Consider the following 24,242-nt stretch of genomic DNA (forward strand, 5'->3'; position numbering starts at 1 on the left):
TTAAGCAGTGATGGGAGAAAATTTATATGACGGCGGAAGGGAAAGAAACTTTACGTCAAGTTTTTTTTATTTCACCAAAATTTATTAATTAAATTTTTTTTCATCAAAATTTCTTTTCCACTAACATTTATTTTCTTCAAAAATTTGTTTCACAAAAAATTACATATTGTCAATATACGAACAATACATGTAAATTGTTACGCTTTTACCTTTTAAAAGCGTTGGTTTATTTTCTTAAATTGCAAATAAAAGCGACAGTAGTTTAAACATTTTATTACAATCTACACAACATTTTAAATATTTACTATGTTTTAATACAAACAGTTTTTTTTTGCAAACAGTGAAACTTTTCTTATAATTGCTAAAGTATTTTTTAATGTCTATCAGATATTTTATCTTAATATTATAGTATATAATAATTTTACTTTGTTTATTTATTTGCTAAGGTTATTTACATTTAATTTTGAATCCGTTTTCATCCATTTTAATTGAAATTTTAAATTATTTTTTAAAACTAAACCGTTTTATCTGCCTTTATATACATTGTGAAGATATAACAGTTCATTTAAGTTTCAAGCTTTTGTTTAATAGCTTTTTAAGCTTTTAATTTTATTTAATTCCCTTCATTTAGCTATTTTGTTGGCTAATTTAGCGCTTTTATTAAGAATTCAACTTTTCCCTTTATTTATTTTACATATTAAGCGTTTTTCTTTAAGTTTAATAAAGTTAAGCACACTGTTTTCACTTGTTGTGTGTTTGTGTTTTGTTTTTGTTTGAGTAAAAAAACACTAAAGCTGTCCTTGTTCTTCAAATAGGAAATTAAAGGCCAAGTACGTTTAATGAACGAGATTAATTCCTCATCAGAGAGGAGAGTATAGTTTTTGTGGGGCAAAAAAAAAACACACAGTGAAATGAAATGAAAGATAGACAAGGAATAAGAATAATAAGACAAAACGTAGTAGAATTTTAAATATATTTATTGAGTGTTGTTGTTGTGGTTTTTTGCAAGAAGCTTTTTGTCCCCTTCTAATGCATATGAAATTTAGGTTAGCGTAGGAATAATAAAACGAACCAAAATTAGGTTGATTTAATTGTCAAGTTTGCTTTGTGCTTTTGTTCTTCTTGTGCATTCATTTAAATTTAGCAAGGGGTAGGTAGGGAGGCTAAGGTAGGGGTTTAGCAAAATGCTTTTTGTTTTCTTTAAAATAGAGAGAGGAGTAGAGTGTATAAGTTTTTAGGGGTATAAATTGTTGTTGTTATTGTTATTGCGGTGCTCTGTTAATATGAGTAAATTGTAGGAATTTTTTTTGCTGTTTTTAGTAACAGTTTAGGCCTTCGCCTTTACCTTCGTCTAAATGTTGAGTGCTTTTGGCTTTTTTAGTGTTTAGTGTCGTGTTTTGAGGAAATAATCAAGAATAAACGCTAATTTTTTTATAGATCGTTTGCAAATTAATGCTATTTTCAAGAACAAAAAAAGAAATATTGTAATAAAAATTAAAAAAATCAAAAGAAATTGAAAGTTTTAAATAAATTTTGGAAAAGCTTTACATACGGGTTTAATAAATTTAACTAATGCGCTAATGTTTAGCTAAAATAATCGGGTTGTTGTTGTCTTTAGTCGGTCGGTCGGTACTTTATTTCGCGTGTGTGTGTTTGTTTCTATTGTCGAAATTCGTTTTGAGAGCAACAGCAACACACCAAGTGCGTTGTTGGCCTACAGACCTAATTTCCTTTTAGTAGTGCACAACAGCTAATCATCATCTACTATATACCAAAAAATAAAAAGAACAAAAAAAAACTCAAGAAACCTACAACAAAACATAATACCGAGACTCTGGAATACAAAACGCAAAGAATAACGACAGAAAATCAGATACATTTTTCTGCAAATATAGAAAAGTGTATATAATAAAACATTAAATCAAAGAATAACGCAAAATTCGCATGAAAAGCAAAAGTGAATTTAAATTTTTAATAAAAATATAGAAAAATGTCCATAAATTGTAAATAATTTCAATCTAATTAAAGGTCTTTAATATAAAAACGCAGACATTTAATAGAATTAATGAAAAAAAAACGTCAAAAATAAATAACAAGAACAAGCAAGCAACGGTATTTTTTTAAAGCCACAAAAAAAATCTTACTTAAATTTAAACAAATATATGAAAATTAAACAAAATATTAAGTTAATTTAATTAAAATTATAAATATCTATTGTAAGTGAACCCAAATAAATAAAATTTAAACAAATTCTAATTAAATTAAAACAAAAAAAGTTCTAAATTAATACCCCTACAAAAAAAAACAAATTAAATAAAACCTCTTGAAACCTCATCATTAACATCACTACTACAACAATTACTTAACTCTCCTCTCCCTCTCTTGGAAATAAAAGAACCAACACAAAATAAAAGCTCTTTTATTTTATTTCACATGTTGCCTTCTTTGGGTTTTAATTAAAAACAATCTTAACAAATAATAAACATTAAAACCAACTAAAATCTAAACTAAACTAAATAAATAATATTTAACTAAAAATAAAAGTTCTAAAAACCAAAATAGTGCAAAAATTTCTAAAATAAAAATATCTTTTTAAAAGAGAGCCAAGCCAGCCAGTCAGCCACACAGTTTATTATTGTTATTATGAGTGTGTGTAAATAAGTGTTTTGCCTAAAACCCCTCTTTGCTCCTTCTCTCTCTTTCTCCATAAACATAAAATGTTATTTAAGTTCTTAGTATAACAAAAAAAATAAAGCAAAACAAAACAAAATAACGCAAAAAAAATCTCTTTAAAAGTTTAGTGTATTATTGTGTCGCCATCCTCATCATCATCATCTGTGAAACGTTGTTGTCGTAGTCGTCGGTCGCGTTTTATTGTTGTTGTTTGAATATTTTTAATTCCTATTTTGTCGTGTATACGCCGTGTTTTGTTGTTGTTTTTTTCTTCTTCTACTCGTCTGTTGTTGTTGTGTTCTTTTTTACTTTTTTTTTGCATTTTGTCAATTATCGTTGGTTTATTATGGCCCTGGTGGGCATTACAAGGCCCGCTTTATTGTGGATTTTAACTAAGAGTGCGTTGTAAATGCAGCTGGGAGTAATTTATTGCTGATTAAAATTATTAAAAAGGTAAGTTTTATTTTGAATTAGAAAATTAGTTATGTATATTTAACATTTGGAGAAGATTTTACTTTTGAATGATGCTTGTAAAGAAAGCTTAAAATCAAGTTACAATACTTAAGAATTTGATAAAAATTTCTTTGAGGAAACAGTAATTCCAATTGGACTAAATATCAAGGGGAATTTATAGAAGTTGATCTCAGCTGATTATTATACCCTTCACCTTCGTGACAAGGGTATATATAAGTTTGTCATTCCGTTTGTAATTTCTACATTTTTCATTTCCGACCCTATAAAGTATATATATTCTGGATCCTTATAGATAGCGGAGTCGATTGAGCCATGTCCGTCTGTCTGTCTGTTTTTTGAAGACCCCAGATATCTTCGGGATCCAAATCTTCAATAATTCTGTCAGACATGCTTTCGAGAAGTTTGCTATTTAAAATCAGCAAAATCGGTCCATAAATAACGGAGATATGAGCAAAAAACCGGGACAACCTCGATTTTTGACCTATTTTTGATCTATATCTGGATTACTAAGTCATTAATATAGACAATATGGATATCTAATGATATATATTTCAAAGTCCATTGCAACGATGTAGATAAGGCTATAGTAAGTTGGACCTACAATGGGTCAAAATCGGGAAAAATATTTTTTAACCCGAATTTTTTTTTCATCAAAACTTTTCTTTTTGTCGTACCTACATTTTTTTTCAAAAAAAAAAAATTAAAAATTAAAAAAAAAATTTTAAAAAAATTTGGAAAAAACTTTTTTTTAAAAAAATTAAAAACCAATTTAAAAAAAATAATTAAATTTTGTTTACCTAAAAATATTTAAAAAATTTATTTTAAACTATAATTTGGTGAAGGGTATATAAGATTCGGCACAGCCGAATATAGCTCTCTTACTTGTTTTTTTCTTCACTTGTTTAGATGTTTGAACTGTTAAGATGTTTGCACCTTCACCTTCGTGAGAAGTAATATTCCATATGTAGCCCAAAATTTAAAATATTTTTTTAAAATAAATTTTTTTTTTTAGTATTTTACTTGTATAGTTTTATTTATATAAATTAACTAAAAAACAAACATAATTAATTATATTCTGAAAAAAGGGAACAAAATTAAAAATATTCACTATTTCGCTACTGACAAAACAATGGAAACTTTTTAACTTCTGCAAGAAAGAAGTGTAAAACGAAAATAATATTTAAAAGATGTGTGTGAAGATAAATTTAAATTTATTTAGCACAGACATAATCCAAATATTTTAGCTCAGCCAATTTTGCAGTTAACAGAGCACTGTTAATCACTTAACAGTCATAATACTTGAATTTTTATAAACAAATTTATATCTACAATATCTGAAATAATTTCAGAATAAGAATTCTTCTTATTCTATCCATCTGAAATAATAGATGGATATTTGAACCCATCGTAATATCAGGATTCCAATAAATTTGAGTTTTTTGAAAAAATAAATCTGGAGAGGATTTTTGGTCATTATGACATTATAGTGTCATATCCGAGCCCTTTTCCTAATTTCCATAATGACCAAAAATCCTCAACAGATTTCATTTGTTTGTCAAAGTTTCCATTGTTTTGTCAACCACTATATATATAGGCATATTAATTGCCTGAGCGTTACTTCTCTTTAAAAAAAAAAAAAAATAAAAATTTTAAAACTGAAATTCCGAAAATGTTACAAAAATAATAAAGAGATTTTATCAAAAACGGCGGCTATTTCTCAGCCGGCTTACAGCCGGTCAGCGCAGGTCTCTGTATATCGTTCGTTATACCACACTTTGCTTGTATTCGTTAAGAAAAATTCTTTATAAATTCTTGCCCACTCCCTCAAAAGTTTGTGCAGCTCTGTGTGACTAAACTTTATTAGCACTAGTTCCCCTACGAAATAAATAACATATTCGCATTTTGCACAAGAAATGAACAACAACAAAAACAACAGTACGATACAATATGTAACTTATGTGATTCTTGACTGCTCTTGTTACCGCTGGCGGATGGCTGTGTCAGTCAGCCTACGAGAACACAAGAAGCACATTAAACACAGCCAACCAAACACACACCACATCCCACCTCTGTGTATCTTAAATACCCCCACGAAACAAATAACAAAAACAACATCTGCAAACTTACTAAGAAAAGAAACAGAAAATACAAAAAAAAAAGCAAAAAAAAACCTCATATAAATTATTCTCCATTGTGCTAGGAATTCGTAGAACGAAGGCAAACAAATGTGGTAGAGACATGAAAACTGCACACAGAAAAAAGCCATAAAAAAAGTGCGAATATAAAATAAATCTAAAACAAAAACTAAAAAATGTTAAAATGTATTAAAATACAAGCAACAACAAAATCTCACTGAGAAAATAAAATCACATAGAATTATTATGGCAAAATGCAAAAAAAAACTTGCGGCCATTTATTTGCTCACTTCTAATTCACACTCACTCCTTGTTTTGAATTGAAAGTTTTTTTCTTGATTCGTTTTGCTAGAGATTACGTTTGCTTAATGATCATTATCATCTTAATGATGACAATGACAGTGGAAGTGTTAGAGCCACTAGTGCAAGCAAGCATGTGTTTTGTTATTGTCATTGCTGTTGTTGTTGTTTATTCAATATGGCATAAGTTTATTTAGTCAAAATGGATGGATGAATGGCTTTTGCAAAAGAAAAACAAAAAAAAAGAATCAAATAATTAAAACAAAACACAATTACCTCTAGTAGTAGAAAACCAGTGCTGTCAATTTAGCAGTTAAATGAGAAAATACATTTAAGACAGAACAGATTTAAAATTATATACACAAATTTTTCTATAGAAAATTCTGTTATACACAATTTTTTCTATAGAAAATTCTGTTATACACAAATTTTTCTATAGAAAATTCTGTTATACACAAATTTTTCTATAGAAAATTCTGTTATAGGTACCTACACAAATTTTTCTATAGAAAATTCTGTTATACACAATTTTCTATAGAAAATTCTGTTATACACAAATGTTTCTATAGAAAATTCTGTTATACACAAATTTTTCTATAAAAAATTCTGTTATACACAAATGTTTCTATAAAAAATTCTTTTATACACAACATTTTCTATAGAAAATTCTGTTATACACAACATTTTCTATAGAAAATTCTGTTATACACAACATTTTCTATAGAAAATTCTGTTATACACAACATTTTCTATAGAAAATTCTGTTATACACAACATTTTCTATAGAAAATTCTGTTATACACAACATTTTCTATAGAAAATTCTGTTATACACAACATTTTCTATAGAAAATTCTGTTATACACAAGATTTTCTATAGAAAATTCTGTTATACACAACATTTTCTATAGAAAATTCAGTTATACACAACATTTTCTATAGAAAATTCAGTTATACACAACATTTTCTATAGAAAATTCTGTTATACACAACATTTTCTATAGAAATTTCTGTTATACACAAGATTTTCTATAGAAAATTCTGTTATACACAAGATTTTCTATAGAAAATTCTGTTATACACAAGATTTTCTATAGAAAATTCTGTTATACACAAGATTTTCTATAGAAAATTCTGTTATACACAAGATTTTCTATAGAAAATTCTGTTATACACAAGATTTTCTATAGAAAATTCTGTTACACACAAGATTTTCTATAGAAAATTCTGTTATACACAAGATTTTCTATAGAAAATTCTGTTATACACAAGATTTTCTATAGAAAATTCTGTTATACACAAGATTTTCTATAGAAAATTCTGTTATACACAAGATTTTCTATAGAAAATTCTGTTATACACAAGATTTTCTATAGAAAATTCTGTTATACACAAGATTTTCTATAGAAAATTCTGTTATACACAAGATTTTCTATAGAAAATTCTGTTATACACAAGATTTTCTATAGAAAATTCTGTTATACACAAGATTTTCTATAGAAAATTCTGTTATACACAAGATTTTCTATAGAAAATTCTGTTATACACAAGATTTTCTATAGAAAATTCTGTTATACACAAGATTTTCTATAGAAAATTCAGTTATACACAACATTTTCTATAGAAAATTCAGTTATACACAACATTTTCTATAGAAAATTCAGTTATACACAACATTTTCTATAGAAAATTCTGTTATACACAACATTTTCTATAGAAAATTCTGTTATACACAAGATTTTCTATAGAAAATTCTGTTATACACAAGATTTTCTATAGAAAATTCTGTTATACAGAAGATTTTCTATAGAAAATTCTGTTATACACAAGATTTTCTATAGAAAATCATTTTTCTATAGAAAATTCTGTTATACACTTTTCTATAGAAAATTCTGTTATACACAAATGTTTCTATAGAAATTTCTGTTATACACAACATTTTCTATAGAAAATTCAGTTATACACAACATTTTCTATAGAAAATTCAGTTATACACAACATTTTCTATAGAAAATTCTGTTATACACAAGATTTTCTATAGAAAATTCTGTTATACACAAATTTTTCTATAAAAAATTCTGTTATACACAAATGTTTCTATAAAAAATTATGTTATACACAAATGTTTCTATAGAAAATTCTGTTATACACAAATTTTTCTATAGAAAATTCTGTTATACACAAATGTTTCTATAGAAAATTCTTTTATACACAAGATTTTCTATAGAAAATTCAGTTATACACAACATTTTCTATAGAAATTCTGTTATACACAACATTTTCTATAGAAAATTCTGTTATACACAAGATTTTCTATAGAAAATTCTGTTATACACAAGATTTTCTATAGAAAATTCTGTTATACACAAGATTTTCTATAGAAAATTCTGTTATACACAAGATTTTCTATAGAAAATTCTGTTATACACAAGATTTTCTATAGAAAATTCTGTTATACACAAGATTTTCTATAGAAAATTCTGTTATACACAAGATTTTCTATAGAAAATTCTGTTATACACAAGATTTTCTATAGAAAATTCTGTTATACACAAGATTTTCTATAGAAAATTCTGTTATACACAAGATTTTCTATAGAAAATTCTGTTATACACAAGATTTTCTATAGAAAATTCAGTTATACACAACATTTTCTATAGAAAATTCAGTTATACACAACATTTTCTATAGAAAATTCAGTTATACACAACATTTTCTATAGAAAATTCTGTTATACACAACATTTTCTATAGAAAATTCTGTTATACACAAGATTTTCTATAGAAAATTCTGTTATACACAAGATTTTCTATAGAAAATTCTGTTATACAGAAGATTTTCTATAGAAAATTCTGTTATACACAAGATTTTCTATAGAAAATCATTTTTCTATAGAAAATTCTGTTATACACTTTTCTATAGAAAATTCTGTTATACACAAATGTTTCTATAGAAATTTCTGTTATACACAACATTTTCTATAGAAAATTCAGTTATACACAACATTTTCTATAGAAAATTCAGTTATACACAACATTTTCTATAGAAAATTCTGTTATACACAAGATTTTCTATAGAAAATTCTGTTATACACAAATTTTTCTATAAAAAATTCTGTTATACACAAATGTTTCTATAAAAAATTATGTTATACACAAATGTTTCTATAGAAAATTCTGTTATACACAAATTTTTCTATAGAAAATTCTGTTATACACAAATGTTTCTATAGAAAATTCTTTTATACACAAGATTTTCTATAGAAAATTCAGTTATACACAACATTTTCTATAGAAATTCTGTTATACACAACATTTTCTATAGAAAATTCTGTTATACACAACATTTTTCTATAGAAAATTCAGTTATACACATATTTTTCTATAGAAAATTCTGTTATACAGAATTTTTTCTATAGAAAATTCTGTTATACACAAGATTTTCTATAGAAAATTCTGTTATACACAACATTTTCTATAGAAAATTCTGTTATACACAAGATTTTCTATAGAAAATTCTGTTATACACAAGATTTTCTATAGAAAATCATTTTTCTATAGAAAATTCTGTTAACACACTTTTTTCTATAGAAAATTCTGTTATACACTTTTCTATAGAAAATTCTGTTATACACAAGATTTTCTATAGAAAATTCTGTTATACACAAGATTTTCTGTAGAAAATTCAGTTATACACAAGATTTTCTATAGAAAATTCTGTTATACACAAGATTTTCTTTAGAAAATTCTGTTATACACAAATGTTTCTATAGAAAATTCTGCCAATATCAATTCTATAGCTTTTTCTTCATTGTTCCACATGTTTCTAATGGCAACTATATCAAACTGGAACTTGAAAACATTAAATGGTGTGCTGCCATCAAAACTAGGGGCCTTTATTCTGCTAGATGCTTCTGAAATAACTCGAACCGGTCCATCTTGGCATTGAAGATTATTAACTTTTATTTGCAGATCGTGCAGTTTATTGTCGACACCAATCTCTAAGTCGGAGAGTTTTTTATTGACGTATGTATATGGCTTGTATTTCTAAACAGCTTTCTAAGTCGGACACCTTTTTATCAATGCCATCCACTCTGCTGTTTATAACTTCCGATATTTGCTGAAGCTTCTCGTCTGTCGCTCTAGAATTTTCTTAAAATTTTATTTCCATTATTTTATTTTCTTCTTTAACTTCAGCAAGAAGTTTCTCGTTGTTGACTCTAGAAGTTTCTTGAACTTCTCATTGTTGGCTCTTGAATTTTCTTGAACTTCAGCAAATTTCTCATTTGTTTCTTTGAATTTTTCCATCATAGCAGCAAACATAGTGCTTAAATCCATGCTGCTTGTTGTTGCACGGGTAGAAACTTCCAATTCTTCTTTATACTCAAACTCGTAAGTTACAATATCAATATCACGCCGCTTAAATTCATCTATGAGCCTCTTCTGCAATTCTGCTTTGTTACCTGCTGTTTGTAGCTCCAACTTACTCAATTCTTTCTTGAGTTGTTCAACTTTTAGTTCCTCAAACTTCATGCTTATTATTTTGCAATCCCACTTCTGACACCAATTGTTACGTTTTAACCTTTTCAAAACGCTGGTTTATTTCCTTTAAATAAACCGGATACTTTTGATTGCAAATAAAAGCCGTTTAGTAGTTTGAACATTGTAACAACTCTTTATTTATTTAAAATGTAAAACAACAGAATTAAATAGTCACTCAATGTTTTTTTTATACACGTTTATAAATTCTCAGAAATACAGACACTTTATAATGTATACGAATTCACTTGAAAAATACAGCACACTTTAAGGCACTCAGTTGATGTTTATTCAAATAGCGTCTCTGATAAACTGACTCACGACTGCAACCTCTGCCACTATTTATAACACTGCCATCTGCATTCTAGATTGCTCTTTAACTGTCAAAATTCGAATATTCTAGATCTTACTAATACATACCCCATCTGTGGTGTACTTTCTACAATGTTCTTTAACTGAATATTCGAATACAGCGTTGCCAACTTACGATCAAATCAACTGAAAGCTTTTATTTAATAATGCCCACAGATATGTTACAGTTTGCTATTACAGCACTGTTATTTGAAAGCATTATGCTACTTTTAAATCAGCCTTTAAAATCGTTATATTTGAATTCAAGTACAATTTCGTAACAATAATTAGGTGTGAACAAGATGTGAATAGAAGAAATGAAATTGGAAAGAAAAGAAATTAATTAAGGTGATAAAAAGGGAACATCAACATCATTCCACAAGTTCTCAATTGCATTGAGGTCCGGATATTGAGGAGGCCACTTCTGATCTGTGATATTATTTTCCTCTAAGCCACTCTTCACTAGGCGTGAAGTTTGCTTAGGGTTATTATCATGCATAAATTTCCACATTAAAGGCATGTTGTATTCAGCGAATGGTATGATGATGCTTGTCAGTATGTTTTTGTAAATGTGCTGGTTAATTTTAGTGAAATGAATAATGCTGCTCACACCATGACATTGCCATCACCATGCTCAACCGTTTTAAGGGTGTACTTTAGGTGATGCTCCAGGTTTGGAGGACGCCATACGTACTGTTCTCCATCAGAACCGAAGCCGGAAAACTTCGACTCGTCGCTCCAAAGTATATTTTTCGAAAATGTCATCGGCTTATTGAGATGTTCTCTTGAAAACGCTAGTCGGGATTTACTATTTTTTTTTTACACAAGTGGTTTACGTTGTGTAATACACCCACGTAAGTTTTTCTCATTCAGACGTCTTCTAATTGTCCTGGACGATATATTAATACCGAAATCCGATGAAATCTCATTTTTAATTTTATCTGAGCTCTTGGAAGCATCTTTAACAGCTGATTTATAAATTAATCTATCCACACTGGGTGTAGATTTTCGGGCTCTAGGTTTCTGTTTGACAGTTTTGGTGAGCGCCCATATCACAATTGCCAAAGAAGGATCCAATTGAGCAGTGACCGGTTATCATTGCAACTGAAGACATGAGATTTTTCCATCCAACTTTGGCCAAATTGCCCTGAACACTCTGCAATCCGTTCTACTACACCAAGATTTGTAGAGTTCCGGAATGTTTCGCAGATCCACTAAGGTAGTGGCATATAGGAGTTTTTAACTCCCAGTGAATATGGAAAGAATCCAGTAGGCAATCAAACTCTTCGAGCTGTTTAAATCCCCTGCGCCGGATGTCATCATTTCTGCTTATCTTCAGAAGAATGAAGAAATAGTTGTACCATGGCTCTCTAATATATGTACACAGAGTGTATCAGATGGACCTATATTCCTACATGGTGGACGATGTGTAGAAGTAGTCTTCATTCCAAAAGGAGGTAAGGCGACACATACTAAACCAAAAGATTACAGACCAATTAGTCGTGCATCCTTTCTGCTGAAAACCCTAGAAAGGGTGATAGACGTATACCTGAGAATGATCATTCCGACGAAACTCATCTCTAAATCCCAACATGCCTACACCAAGGGCAGATCTGTGAAAACAGCTCTACATTCGTTAGTTGGCTCCATTGAAGAGTCGATATCATATAGGGAGTATTCACTTGTTGCCTTGTTGCCCGATATTGAGGGAGCTTTTAACAATGTCAGGCCCAATGCCATCCTCTCTGTGATAGACGAACTTAGGATTGATCTATGTGTTCGCCGAATAGTCGGAAAGATACTCGGTTATAGTTAAATGTGCTACTGAATCTGAATTCCGCAGGGTGGTGTACTTTCATCACTTCTGTGGAATATGGCAAAGAATACCCTGATGCTCAAGATGGACAGCAGAAGGATCAAAACAGTCGTGTATGCTGATGATGTTGCGGTATTAATATCTGGCAAATTTCTGGATACAATATCTAGTTGTATGGAATCGGCATTAAGAATACTGATTGAGTGGTGTGTTTCGAGTGATCGCTAAGGAGGTGCAAGATCGATGACTTTAGATCATCTGGACTGAATGGAATCAGTCTTGAGATCAGGGATACCTTGCCATCATTCTAGATGAAAGATTATCCTGGAATATAAACATTCAGAACAGGATTAATAAGACCTATTATGACAAAGGGTATCAATTGGATCTTCAAAGCAGTTGTTAAACCCATCTTGTTTTATGGAGCACTGGTGTAGTGACACGCCTTGAAGAATGCTACTCACCGGAAGGCCGTTGTACGAGTTCTAAGAACTATTGCGATAATGATTACAAGCGCTATAAGGTCTACCTCCTCTAAAGCACTTTTTACAATATTAAACTGGCTACCAGTTGATTTGATGATGTTACAAATGGCTCTCAACTCTGCTGTGAAACTGAATGCTGGATATTCGTGGTCTGGTAAGGACCATGGACATTCTAAGATACTAAATTACTAAGGGAATATACATAGTAATGTCGATTAGCTGCACGTACTTTTCCCTGACGGCTCTAAAAGTGTTAATACGGTCGATGGTGGCTTCTTTATTGAAAGTTTTGGGACAAAATCCTACTTTAGGCTACCTAACTTATGCACTGCTGTTCAGGCAGAAATTACTTCTATTAAACGTGCATGTAATTTATAGCAAGACTGGCGTTAACGGAATAGCGTGTGTCTTCGAGACATCTAGGTTAACCGAGGAATGCCGGGTATCCCTAAATGAGATATCGAGACATTCTAGGATAACGCTTATATGGGTCCCTGGACACGATGGAAATCAGGGTAATTGTATTGCAGATGAATTGGCCAAAAGGGGTGCGATGATGAATGATGAATGCGATGATAACATCTCAATTATGAATAAAAAATTCCCCGGGAGTTATTGAATTTGAATAGGAAAAAAGGGAAAAGAGAAAAAACTCACGGGGAATTTTTATTTATAATTGGGCTGAATGAAGAAGAGGAGCAGATTGTGTCTCACCTTTGAGGAATCCCATTCCCTATCATGCTCTCAAGGATGAATCTTAGACGAATCTACTCCTTCATCAGGGAATCTGGGATATAAGCTAAGGATTAATTTATAGATCCTATCATTAGCGCAGGTCTGTTGTATTCCTTCTTCTTAGTCGGATGTAGCCATTACTTCTCATTAATGTTTTTTTGGTGAAACAAAAATTTGGGTTAAAAAATATTTTTTTTTTCCGATTTTGACCCATTATAGGTCCAACTTAATATGGTCTTGTATACAGTATTGGCCATAACTAAATCACCCCCTCAATGAATTTTTTTCATATGGTATTTTTTTGTATAAAATCAAAGTTTTAAATATCTATTATGTATTATTTTCATTTGTTAATATGTTTAGTATTGATAAACAAATACTTTCAAAGTTAACCTTTCTATAAGAGGTAAATTAAAATCCAAAAATATTTTAAGGTAGAAAATGAAACGGACAAAACTAAAGCACCCCTTCAAGGATATACTATAAAAAAAAATTTTAGTTAATTTTTTGTTGCAAATCCTTTGTTGTGGATGGCACAAGAACATCTCTTGGCATAGAAGATAATATGTTTTTATGGCGTTTTTCGATATTCCTTCCCAGGCTATTTTAACGGCATGAAATAAATCGTGAAAATTTCCGATCCTTATTTCAACAATTTTCACGATTTATTTTCATATTAACAATGTGCCACAAGTTCTCAATAGGATTGAGATCGGGAGATTGACCAGGCCAATGAAGAAATTGAACCTTATTGCTCTGTAGCCAAGTCTTACAAACATTGGAGGGGTGCTTAGGATCGTTATCCTGTTGGAAGCTCCCTATAATTGGCATCTCTTCACTGGCATAAGGCAACATTACAGCTTTCAATACATCACAGTACATGAACCGATCCATAATCCCATAAATTTTATGATTTGGCCCAATTTCTTGACCAGAAAAGCAACCCCAGACCATTACATTGCCTCCTCCATGTTTAATTGTTCCTTTGCAATACATAGGATTCAGTCTTTCTCCTTTTGGTCTGCGTACACGCCTTATTAAAGCGGAACTTTTTAAGTTGTATTTGGATTCGGCAGGGAACAGTACTGTCTTTAATTTTTGGACACTCCAGTCGATCTGGGCTTTGGCAAATTTCAGTCTAGCTTTCTTGTTCTAAGCTGATAGAAATGTTTTTTTTTTGCTGGTAGTCAGCTGAATAATCGGGCTTCTACTACTCTTCTGCGGATTGTTCTTTCGCTAACACATAATCTTAAACTTGTTCGTACTTGAATAGCTGATGCTGTAGGATCTTTTTGTATTGCTGTTTTGATCAAGGAATCATAATATCGTGTTTTTTTCGCGAACGACCTCCAGAATGCAGCGGAGATTATCGACCAGTCTTAAAAAATTTTGAAACGAGCCTGGAAATAACTTTTTTTACTAAATTCATGTAGTGATAAGCCCGTCTTCCAGTCTTCAATAACTTTAATTTTAAATATACTAGAGTACTTGTTCCTTGTCATTGTTTTTTTCACAATAAACTGTATAAAACTTAAATTTTGCACACTACGTCTTCCTATATTTTTGTCTATTGGCATTTTTAAGTCCATTCATTGTGATTCCCGATAACTCACATTGCAAATATACACTACCGAGTCAAATTTTTAAACATCTTATAAGTGGGTGCTTTTGTTTTGTCCGTTGCGTTTTGAGTTTTTATATGATTTATCATTTTGAACTAATTTTTAATAAAATTATCTTTTACTAAATGAATATTAAATGAACATTAACAATATTAGTTAATAAAATATATACAAAATACAACCAAAAAAGCCGTTTTTATCAAAAAAATTTTGATTTGAAAAAATTCATTGAGGGGGTGCTTTAGTTATGGCCAATACTATACGTCGTTGCAATGGTCTTTGAAATATCTATAAAATTAATGACTTAGTAATCCAGATATAGGTCAAAAATAGGTAAAACAAGTAAGAGTGCTATATTCGGCTATGCCGAATCTTATATACCCTTCACCAAATTATACTTCAAAATTTTAAATATTTTTAGGTAAACAAAATTTAATTTTTTTTCCAGTTTTTTTTTTTAATTTTTGGAAAAAAAAATTTTCGATTGTTTTTTAAAATTTAAAAAAAAAAATTTTTTTTAAATTTTAAAAAATTTTTTTTGTTTTTTAAATTTTTTTTTTTTTTTGAAAAAAAAATTCGGGTTAAAAATTTTTTTTCCCGATTTTGACCCATTGTAGGTCCAACTTACTATGGTCTTATATACGTCGTTGCAAATGTCTTTGAAATATCTATCATTAGATATCCATATTGTCTATATTAATGTCTTAGTAATCCAGATATAGGTAAAAAATAGGTCAAAAATCCAGGTTGTCTTGGTTTTTTCCTCATATCTCAGCCATTTGTGGACCGATTTTGCTGATTTTAAATAGCAAAATTCTCTAAAGCATGTCTGACAGAATTATTGAAGATTTGGATTCCGAAGATATCTGGGGTCTACAGACAGACGGACAGACAGACAGACGGACATGGCTTAATCGACTCCGCTATCTATAAGGATCCAGAATATATATACTTTATAGGGTCGGAAATAAAAATGTAGAAATTACAAACGGAATGACAAACTTATTGTATACCCTTCTCACTAAGGTGAAGGGTATAAAAATCGAGTTTGTCCTGGTTTTTTCCTCATATCTCAGCCCGATTTTGCTGATTTTAAATATGCCTGACAGAATTATTGAAGATTTGGACCCCGAAGATATCTGGGGTCATCAGAAAATAGATTTCAATAAGTATCCAGAATATATATACTTTATAGGGTCGAAAAATAATATTGTGGAAATTACAAACGGAATGACAAACTTATATATAACCTTCTCATGAAGGTTAAGGGTATAAAAATACGCCTTAAGTTTTGAGGATAAATTACTCTGTACATTTGCAAAAGTGCCAAAAAAAAAAAACGCTTAAATGTTGCAAATAAAAATCGCCTTATTGTCATCTCTGCATGTATGATGCAAGAAAACAGACTTAGAAGAAGAACAAGACAGACAGCAGCAACAGAAAAAAAGCTTTTTTTTCAGACAATCTACAGCAGCTGTGTGTGTTTTTTTTTTGTAGCGGAAATTTCAATTTCATTTCTTTGTCGCATTTGTATTTGTTGTTGCTAATGTTGTCTGTTGTTGTTACTGTGTTGTTTCATTGTTGCTGTTGTCTCGCAAACGGGGTGCGGCTAATTGTTTGGAATTTCTTTCCCCATTCCACTAAGAACTACTTTGTGTCTTGTTTTTTTTTTACTACATTTTTTTTATCTTTCTTATATCCTGCTTTTTATGTTTAGTTTTTTTTTGCTTATGTTTATCAGTATTTTTCTGAATTTTGCAGTGTCTTTTTGTTTTATTGTAGTTTTAATATTATTCTTGGTATTTTTATTGTGTTTCCTTTTTGTATGTTATTTCTCTCTGTGAGTGCTTTTGCTTTTTTTTTTTTTTGTTATTTATGCACACATGCGATTCAAAAGCAAAAATAGTTTAGTATGTCAGGCGTATAAAAATATGGGTAACAAAATAAAGCTACTCTCTGTTGTTGTCTCTTTCTCTCGTTTTGTATTTAAAAAGCACTTTTGCTTTCGCTTTCAACTGGTTTTTGTTATTTTCATTATCAAGTTTTTGTTGTTGTTTATTTTTGTATTTGCTTTTTTATATGTGTTTTTATTGCGTTTAAACTTGTTGCGGCTTTTGTTTTGTATGGTTTGTTGTTATTGTTGTTTTGTATAGAACGTCACTGACGCATGCGCAACTGTTAAATAACTTTCGTGTGTGTTTAATGCTGCCATATTATTTATTTCTCTGTTTCAAAGTTTATTTTTCAAAATAAGCTCTTTTTTAAGGCTGATGTTTAGAAACAATATTAACAGTCGCTGCGACAATAATGAGTACAGGAAAGAAAATGTCTCTTCAATTTGCTAAATTATATTGATTATTTTTTTTTAATTTCATGTGAAATGTTTTTGATTTAAATAAATTATTTGAAAGTTTGTTTTGTTCTGAATGGATTTGTTCAATGGATTTTTTCAAATCATAATTTTTTTTTTGATAAAAACGGCTTTTTTGGGATGTATTTTGTATATATTTTATTAACTAATATTGTTAATGTTCATTTAATATTCATTTAGTAAAAGATAATTTTATTAAAAATTAATTTAAAATGATAAATCATATAAAAACTCAAAACGCAACGGACAAAACAAAAGCACCCTCTTATAAGATGTTTAAAAATTTGACTCGGTAGTGTATATTTGCAATGTGAGTTAACGGGAATCACAATGAATGGACTTAAAAATTCCAAAAGATAAAAATATAGGAAGACGTAGTGTGCAAAATTTAAGTTTTATACAGTTTATTGTGAAAAAAAAAAACAATGACGAGGAACCAGTACTCCAGTGAATTTAAAATTAAAGTTATTGAAGACTGGAAGACGGGCTTATCACTACATGAATTTAGTAAAAAATATTCAATTAACAGATCAGTTATTTCCAGACTCGTTTCAAAATTTTTTAAGACTGGTCGATAATCTCCGGTGCATTCTGGAGGTCGTTTGCGAAAAAAAACACGATATTATGATTTCTTGATCAAAAGAGCAATACAAAAAGATCCTACAGCATCAGCTATTCAAGTACGAACAAGTTTAAGATTATGCCTTAGCGAAAAAACAATCCGTAGAAGAGTAGTAGAAGCCCGATTATTCAGCTGACTACCAGCAAAAAAAAAGCATTTCTGTCAGCTAAGAACAAGAAAGCTAGACTGAAATTTGCCTAGGTCCACATCGACTGGAGTGTCCAAAAATGAAAGACAGTACTGTTCCCTGACGAATCCAAATACAACTTAAAAAGTTCCAATGGAATAAGGCGTGTACGCAGACCAAAAGGAGAAAGACTGAATCCTAAGTATTGCAAAGGAACAATTAAACATGGAGGAGGCAATGTAATGGTCTGGGGTTGCTTTTCTGGTCAAGGATTTGGGCCAAATCATAAAATTTATGGGATTATGGATCGGTTCATGTACTGTGATGTATTGAAAGCTCTAATGTTGCCTTATGCCAGTGAAGAGATGCCAATTATAGAGAGCTTCCAACAGGATAACGATCCTAAGCACCCCTCCAATGTTTGTAAGACTTGGCTACACAGCAATAAGATTCAAGTTCTTCATTGGCCTGGTCAATCTCCCGATCTCAATCCTATTGAGAACTTGTGGCACACTGTTAATATGAAAATAAATCGTGAAATAGTTATAGTAATAGTTCTGTTCTAGTTCTGTTCTAGTTCTGTTCTACTTCTGTTCTAGTTCTGTTCTAGTTCTGTTCTAGTTCTGTTCTAGTTCTGTTCTAGTTCTGTTCTAGTTCTGTTCTAGTTCTGTTCTAGTTCTGTTCTAGTTCTGTTCTAGTTCTGTTCTAGTTCTGTTCTAGTTCTGTTCTAGTTCTGTTCTAGTTCTGTTCTAGTTCTGTTCTAGTTCTGTTCTAGTTCTGTTCTAGTTCTGTTCTAGTTCTGTTCTAGTTCTGTTCTAGTTCTGTTCTGTTCTAGTTCTGTTCTAGTTCTGTTCTAGTTCTGTTCTAGTTCTGTTCTAGTTCTGTTCTAGTTCTGTTCTAGTTCTAGTTCTAGTTCTGTTCTAGTTCTAGTTCTGTTCTAGTTCTGTTCTAGTTCTAGTTCTGTTCTAGTTCTGTTCTAGTTCTGTTCTAGTTCTGTTCTAGTTCTAGTTCTGTTCTAGTTCTGTTCTAGTTCTGTTCTAGTTCTGTTCTAGTTCTGTTCTAGTTCTGTTCTAGTTCTGTTCTAGTTCTGTTCTAGTTCTGTTCTAGTTCTGTTCTAGTTCTGTTCTGTTCTAGTTCTGTTCTAGTTCTGTTCTAGTTCTGTTCTAGTTCTGTTCTAGTTCTGTTCTAGTTCTGTTCTAGTTCTAGTTCTGTTCTAGTTCTAGTTCTGTTCTAGTTCTGTTCTAGTTCTGTTCTAGTTCTGTTCTAGTTCTGTTCTAGTTCTGTTCTAGTTCTGTTCTAGTTCTGTTCTAGTTCTGTTCTAGTTCTGTTCTAGTTCTGTTCTAGTTCTGTTCTAGTTCTGTTCTAGTTCTGTTCTAGTTCTGTTCTAGTTCTGTTCTAGTTCTGTTCTAGTTCTGTTCTAGTTCTGTTCTAGTTCTGTTCTAGTTCTGTTCTAGTTCTGTTCTAGTTCTGTTCTAGTTCTGTTCTAGTTCTGTTCTAGTTCTGTTCTAGTTCTGTTCTAGTTCTGTTCTAGTTCTGTTCTAGTTCTGTTCTGTTCTAGTTCTGTTCTAGTTCTGTTCTAGTTCTGTTCTGTTCTAGTTCTGTTCTAGTTCTGTTCTAGTTCTGTTCTAGTTCTGTTCTAGTTCTGTTCTGTTCTAGTTCTGTTCTAGTTCTGTTCTAGTTCTGTTCTAGTTCTGTTCTAGTTCTGTTCTAGTTCTGTTCTAGTTCTGTTCTAGTTCTGTTCTAGTTCTGTTCTAGTTCTGTTCTAGTTCTGTTCTAGTTCTGTTCTAGTTCTGTTCTAGTTCTGTTCTAGTTTTGTTCTAGTTCTGTTCTAGTTCTGTTCTAGTTCTGTTCTAGTTCTGTTCTAGTTCTGTTCTAGTTCTGTTCTAGTTCTAGTTCTGTTCTAGTTCTGTTCTAGTTCTGTTCTAGTTCTAGTTCTGTTCTAGTTCTGTTCTAGTTCTGTTCTAGTTCTGTTCTAGTTCTGTTCTAGTTCTGTTCTAGTTCTGTTCTAGTTCTGTTCTAGTTCTGTTCTAGTTCTGTTCTAGTTCTGTTCTAGTTCTGTTCTAGTTCTGTTCTAAACAAATATTAAATTATTTAGTAATTAATGAATTTCTTTCTTTCTTTTTTAGGCTCCTGCTCCTACAACAAATTCCCAGATTTTTGATTTGTAACATGGAAGATTTTTCTGTACCCCTATTGGCGGACAGTGCAACCAACTACAACCACAATAATAACAACAATAATAATACTAACCTTAATCACAACAACAGTAATACCAACAACAATATGCATCACCACAAAGATCACATGTTGGCAGCTGGCAGTACACCCAGTACCACTTCCTTTATGTATGAAACACCACCGGCCTCGTCATCCAAAGCTGAAATGTCAATGGCTAAAAGTGACTACAGCACTTTTACCTCGTGCATACAACAATCGGCTCTGCTCGATCATCGTTCCGCCATAGATGCTAATTTAGATGCTGGCGTATCGTTGGGTGCTTTATGTGATTTGAAATTTTCCGGGGGTACGCCCTCTATGATGGGTGCTAATTTGGTCAATGATGCCAATACGAATACTAATTTTAAAGGCTTGCCACCACTAATGAGCGGCATAGAGACTAATCAGATAATGAGCGGACTACAGAAGCTTAATTCGACAGCGGCTAACCTCAATGGTCCTTCATTTTCGAATATTTTATTTGCCAGAGAAGCTACACAAAACCATGCAGCTAATAATAATGTGGCCACAAATACAACAAATACACATTATTTGACGCTGAAAGGTAATGAAGTACAAAGCACTGCCGTAACCACACAACAACAGCAACAACAACAGCAGCAGCAGCAACAACAACATCACTATTTACCAAATTCAACAGTAACTAATAGACAAATGTCACCACCAAATGAAATTATAAACCGGGGGGCAGCAAGTGCAGCTATTGCCACAGCTGATAGCCATAATCTGTTGGATTATGGCATGGCCAGTTCATCTTCTGTTGCCACTTCTACTTCCCTAACTAGGCATCATAGTCTTAATACTACTAACACACAGAGTTCCACAAATCATAATAGTTTGGAAGCAAGGATTACAAACAACCTCAATGAAAATCATATAACCACCACAACAACATCCAATGAAACATCCAACAACAACAACAACACTGCCAACAATCACCATACAACACAACAGCAACAACAAACATCAGCCACCTCAACGACCAGTACAACAAGATCCACCCTACACAGTATTGAAGAATTAGCAGCCAGTTCCTGTACCCCCACTTCATCCACAACAGCTCCCCTAAATTCGCTTGTAAATAATGGCCATAATCATATGAATGCCACATCCTCTGCTACATCTACAACAACTGCTACAACAGTACCTTTAATTGTAAGCAATAGCAACAACAATGAAACAACAACTAAAAGCCAGCAGCAACAACAACATGCTACTTCACATCTTCAAGAAGCTACCAACTCGGTTAATAACCAGCAACAGCCAACCCATATGCAACAGCCAGCAACATCACATTTACAGTTGCAACAACAGCAGCAGTCTCAGTCTCAGTCACATCATCATAACCAGCAGCAGTTTCAGCATCACCAGCAACATTTGCTTAACTCCTCCACTTTGAGCAGTGACAGCAACGATTCCATTTCCTCTTCGGATGAATATATTGATATGGAATTGAATGAAAGATCGGGTAAGTCTGATTCTTAAGTTTTAATGATGTTTTTTTTAGCTGGTGATTTATATTGTGCAATATTTTGTTGCTGTCAATGATGCTGTAAATAATTGAATAACTGAAAAACGCCGTTTAAAAACAAATTACGAGTAAAAATTATTATACGAAAAATAAGAAACCAACATCAATCACGTTTTTTTTTTTTTTTTATAAAAAAATGAAATATTTGTTACAACAGTTTTATGTTTTAGTCTTTATGTTTTATTAATCAAGCAAAGATCTTCTTATTCAAAGATCATCTTTAATTTTAAGCTAATTTAAATTTCCAACTTTAATTTAAAGTAGAGTTTAAGCATATTTAAACGTTTAAAATAAGGCTTAAACAAGGTTTAGGTTTTCCTAAACTTTTATTAAAGCGTTAAAACATCTCAAGCTGCTGTTTAAACTGCAAAATTAACAAGTTATTTAACTGCAGTTTAAAACAATTTAGAGTGTTATAATTAACTGTTACGAATATTGTATATATGAGGACGGGTCAATAAGTCCTTGACTTTTTGAATGAAAAATGTTTGCATAAAAAATTATTTTATGTTTCAACATAGTCTATTCATTTTATCTGAAGTTTCTCGAATATGTTTATCCCTTCCAAAATATAAGATTTGTCGAGGTCATCAAAATAGGTATTTGTTTATGAGAAGACATCATCGTTGGAGTCAAATCTCTTTCCAGCAAGCCATTTATTCAGGTTTGAAAACAAGAAATAGTCACTCGGGGTTAAAGCTGGAGAATAGGACGTATGAGGCAGCAATTCGTAGCCAATGTCGATAATTCTGCGTGCATCCCAGAAAACAATTGCCCTGATTTTATTGGCTGACGAACTCACCTTGGCCTTATTTGGCGCCGATACACCCCGAGTTACCCACTGTATTGACTACTGTTTGGTCTCTGGTATGTTGTGATGGATCCAAGGTTACGAAACGCTTCAAAAACTCTTCCATATTTCAGTTGAACAACGCTAAAGACTCCTGCGAAGTTTTCAGTCGATTGTGAGCAAACGCGGCACTCATCTTGCGAAAAGCTTTCTCATACACAAATGATCATTCAAAATTGAAAGCACTTCGCCATGTGAGATGCCTAGGCTTCCACAATCTCTCGAACTTTAAATCTCCGATCGGCCAACACCATATCTTGAATTTGTTCAATTGTTGCGGGAGTAAAAGCCACAACTAGGCGACCAGAACGTTCGGCATCTTCCGAGCTTGTTCGGCCACAACGACATTAACCCTCTAACCCTCAAACTTTAAAAATCTAAAAAAAATTTGTCGAATATTTTTATACCCTTCACCTTCGTTAGAAGGGTATATATAAGTTTGTCATTCCGTTTGTAATTTCTACATTTTTCATTTCCGACCCTATAAAGTATTTATATTCTGGATCCTTATAGATAGCGGAGTCGATTAAGCCATGTCTGTCTGTCTGTCTGTCTGTTGAAATCAATTTTCTGAAGACCCCTGATATCTTCGGGATCCATATCTTCAATAATTCTGTCAGACATGCTTTCGAGAAGTTTGCTATTTAAAATCAGCAAAATCGGTCCATAAATAACGGAGATATGAGCAAAAAACCGGGACAAACTCGATTTTTGACCTATTTTTGATCTATATCTGGATTATCCATTGCAATGATGTAGATAAGGCTATAATAAGTTGGACCTACAATGGGTCAAAATCGGGAAAAATATTTTTTGACCCGAATTTTTTTTTCATAAATTTTTTTTCCAAAAAAAAAAAATTTTAAAAAAAATTTAAAAAAAACTTTTTTTAAAAAAAATTTTGAAAATCAATTAAAAAAAAATTAAATTTTGTTTACCTAAAAATATTTCAAAAAAAATATTTTAAAGTATAATTTGGTGAAGGGTATATAAGATCTAAAATTAAGTTTAGGTACGAGGTGCAAAAAGGTGAAGAGTGCCTCAGGGCATTGTTGCCGGTTTAGGTATAAAAAAAAAACAATAATTATGATACGATTTTATTGAAAAGCTAATGATATATCGGGCGACTAAAAGTTAGTAAAACTTTGATTAAAAAAATGACAAAATTTCACGAGCTAAAATTATGACATCACTCACAAAACAGCTGACAGAACAAAAACTAAAAGTCAGAATGCATTTCGAACTCCGAGGGAAATGTTAGCAAATCTGTAACTAAACTCACAGTTTAATTTAATAAAAGAAATATAATTTCTTTTTGAAATAATTGGTGTTATGTAATGCGTGCCCTGAGGCACTATTGCGGGTTAGAGGGTTA

The 24,242-nt window shown here is 31.2% G+C and overlaps 1 protein-coding gene across 1 annotated transcript in view; it reads left to right on the forward strand.

Annotated features, from left to right (window-relative positions):
* Positions 1-1,287: 1,287 nt before the first annotated feature.
* The window catches only part of ftz-f1 (ftz transcription factor 1), a 213,203-nt gene continuing 190,248 nt past the window's right edge, over positions 1,288-24,242 (forward strand). Inside the window, exons 1-2 of the mRNA XM_065503754.1 lie at positions 1,288-3,126; positions 20,375-21,954. Of these exons, the coding sequence (XP_065359826.1) occupies positions 20,418-21,954 (1,537 nt within the window). The 5' untranslated portion in view covers positions 1,288-3,126; positions 20,375-20,417. The remainder of the gene's footprint in view (positions 3,127-20,374; positions 21,955-24,242) is intronic.

This window comes from Calliphora vicina, chromosome 3 (assembly GCF_958450345.1).
Source record: "Calliphora vicina chromosome 3, idCalVici1.1, whole genome shotgun sequence".
In the NCBI taxonomy this organism is placed as follows: Eukaryota; Metazoa; Arthropoda; class Insecta; order Diptera; family Calliphoridae; genus Calliphora; species Calliphora vicina.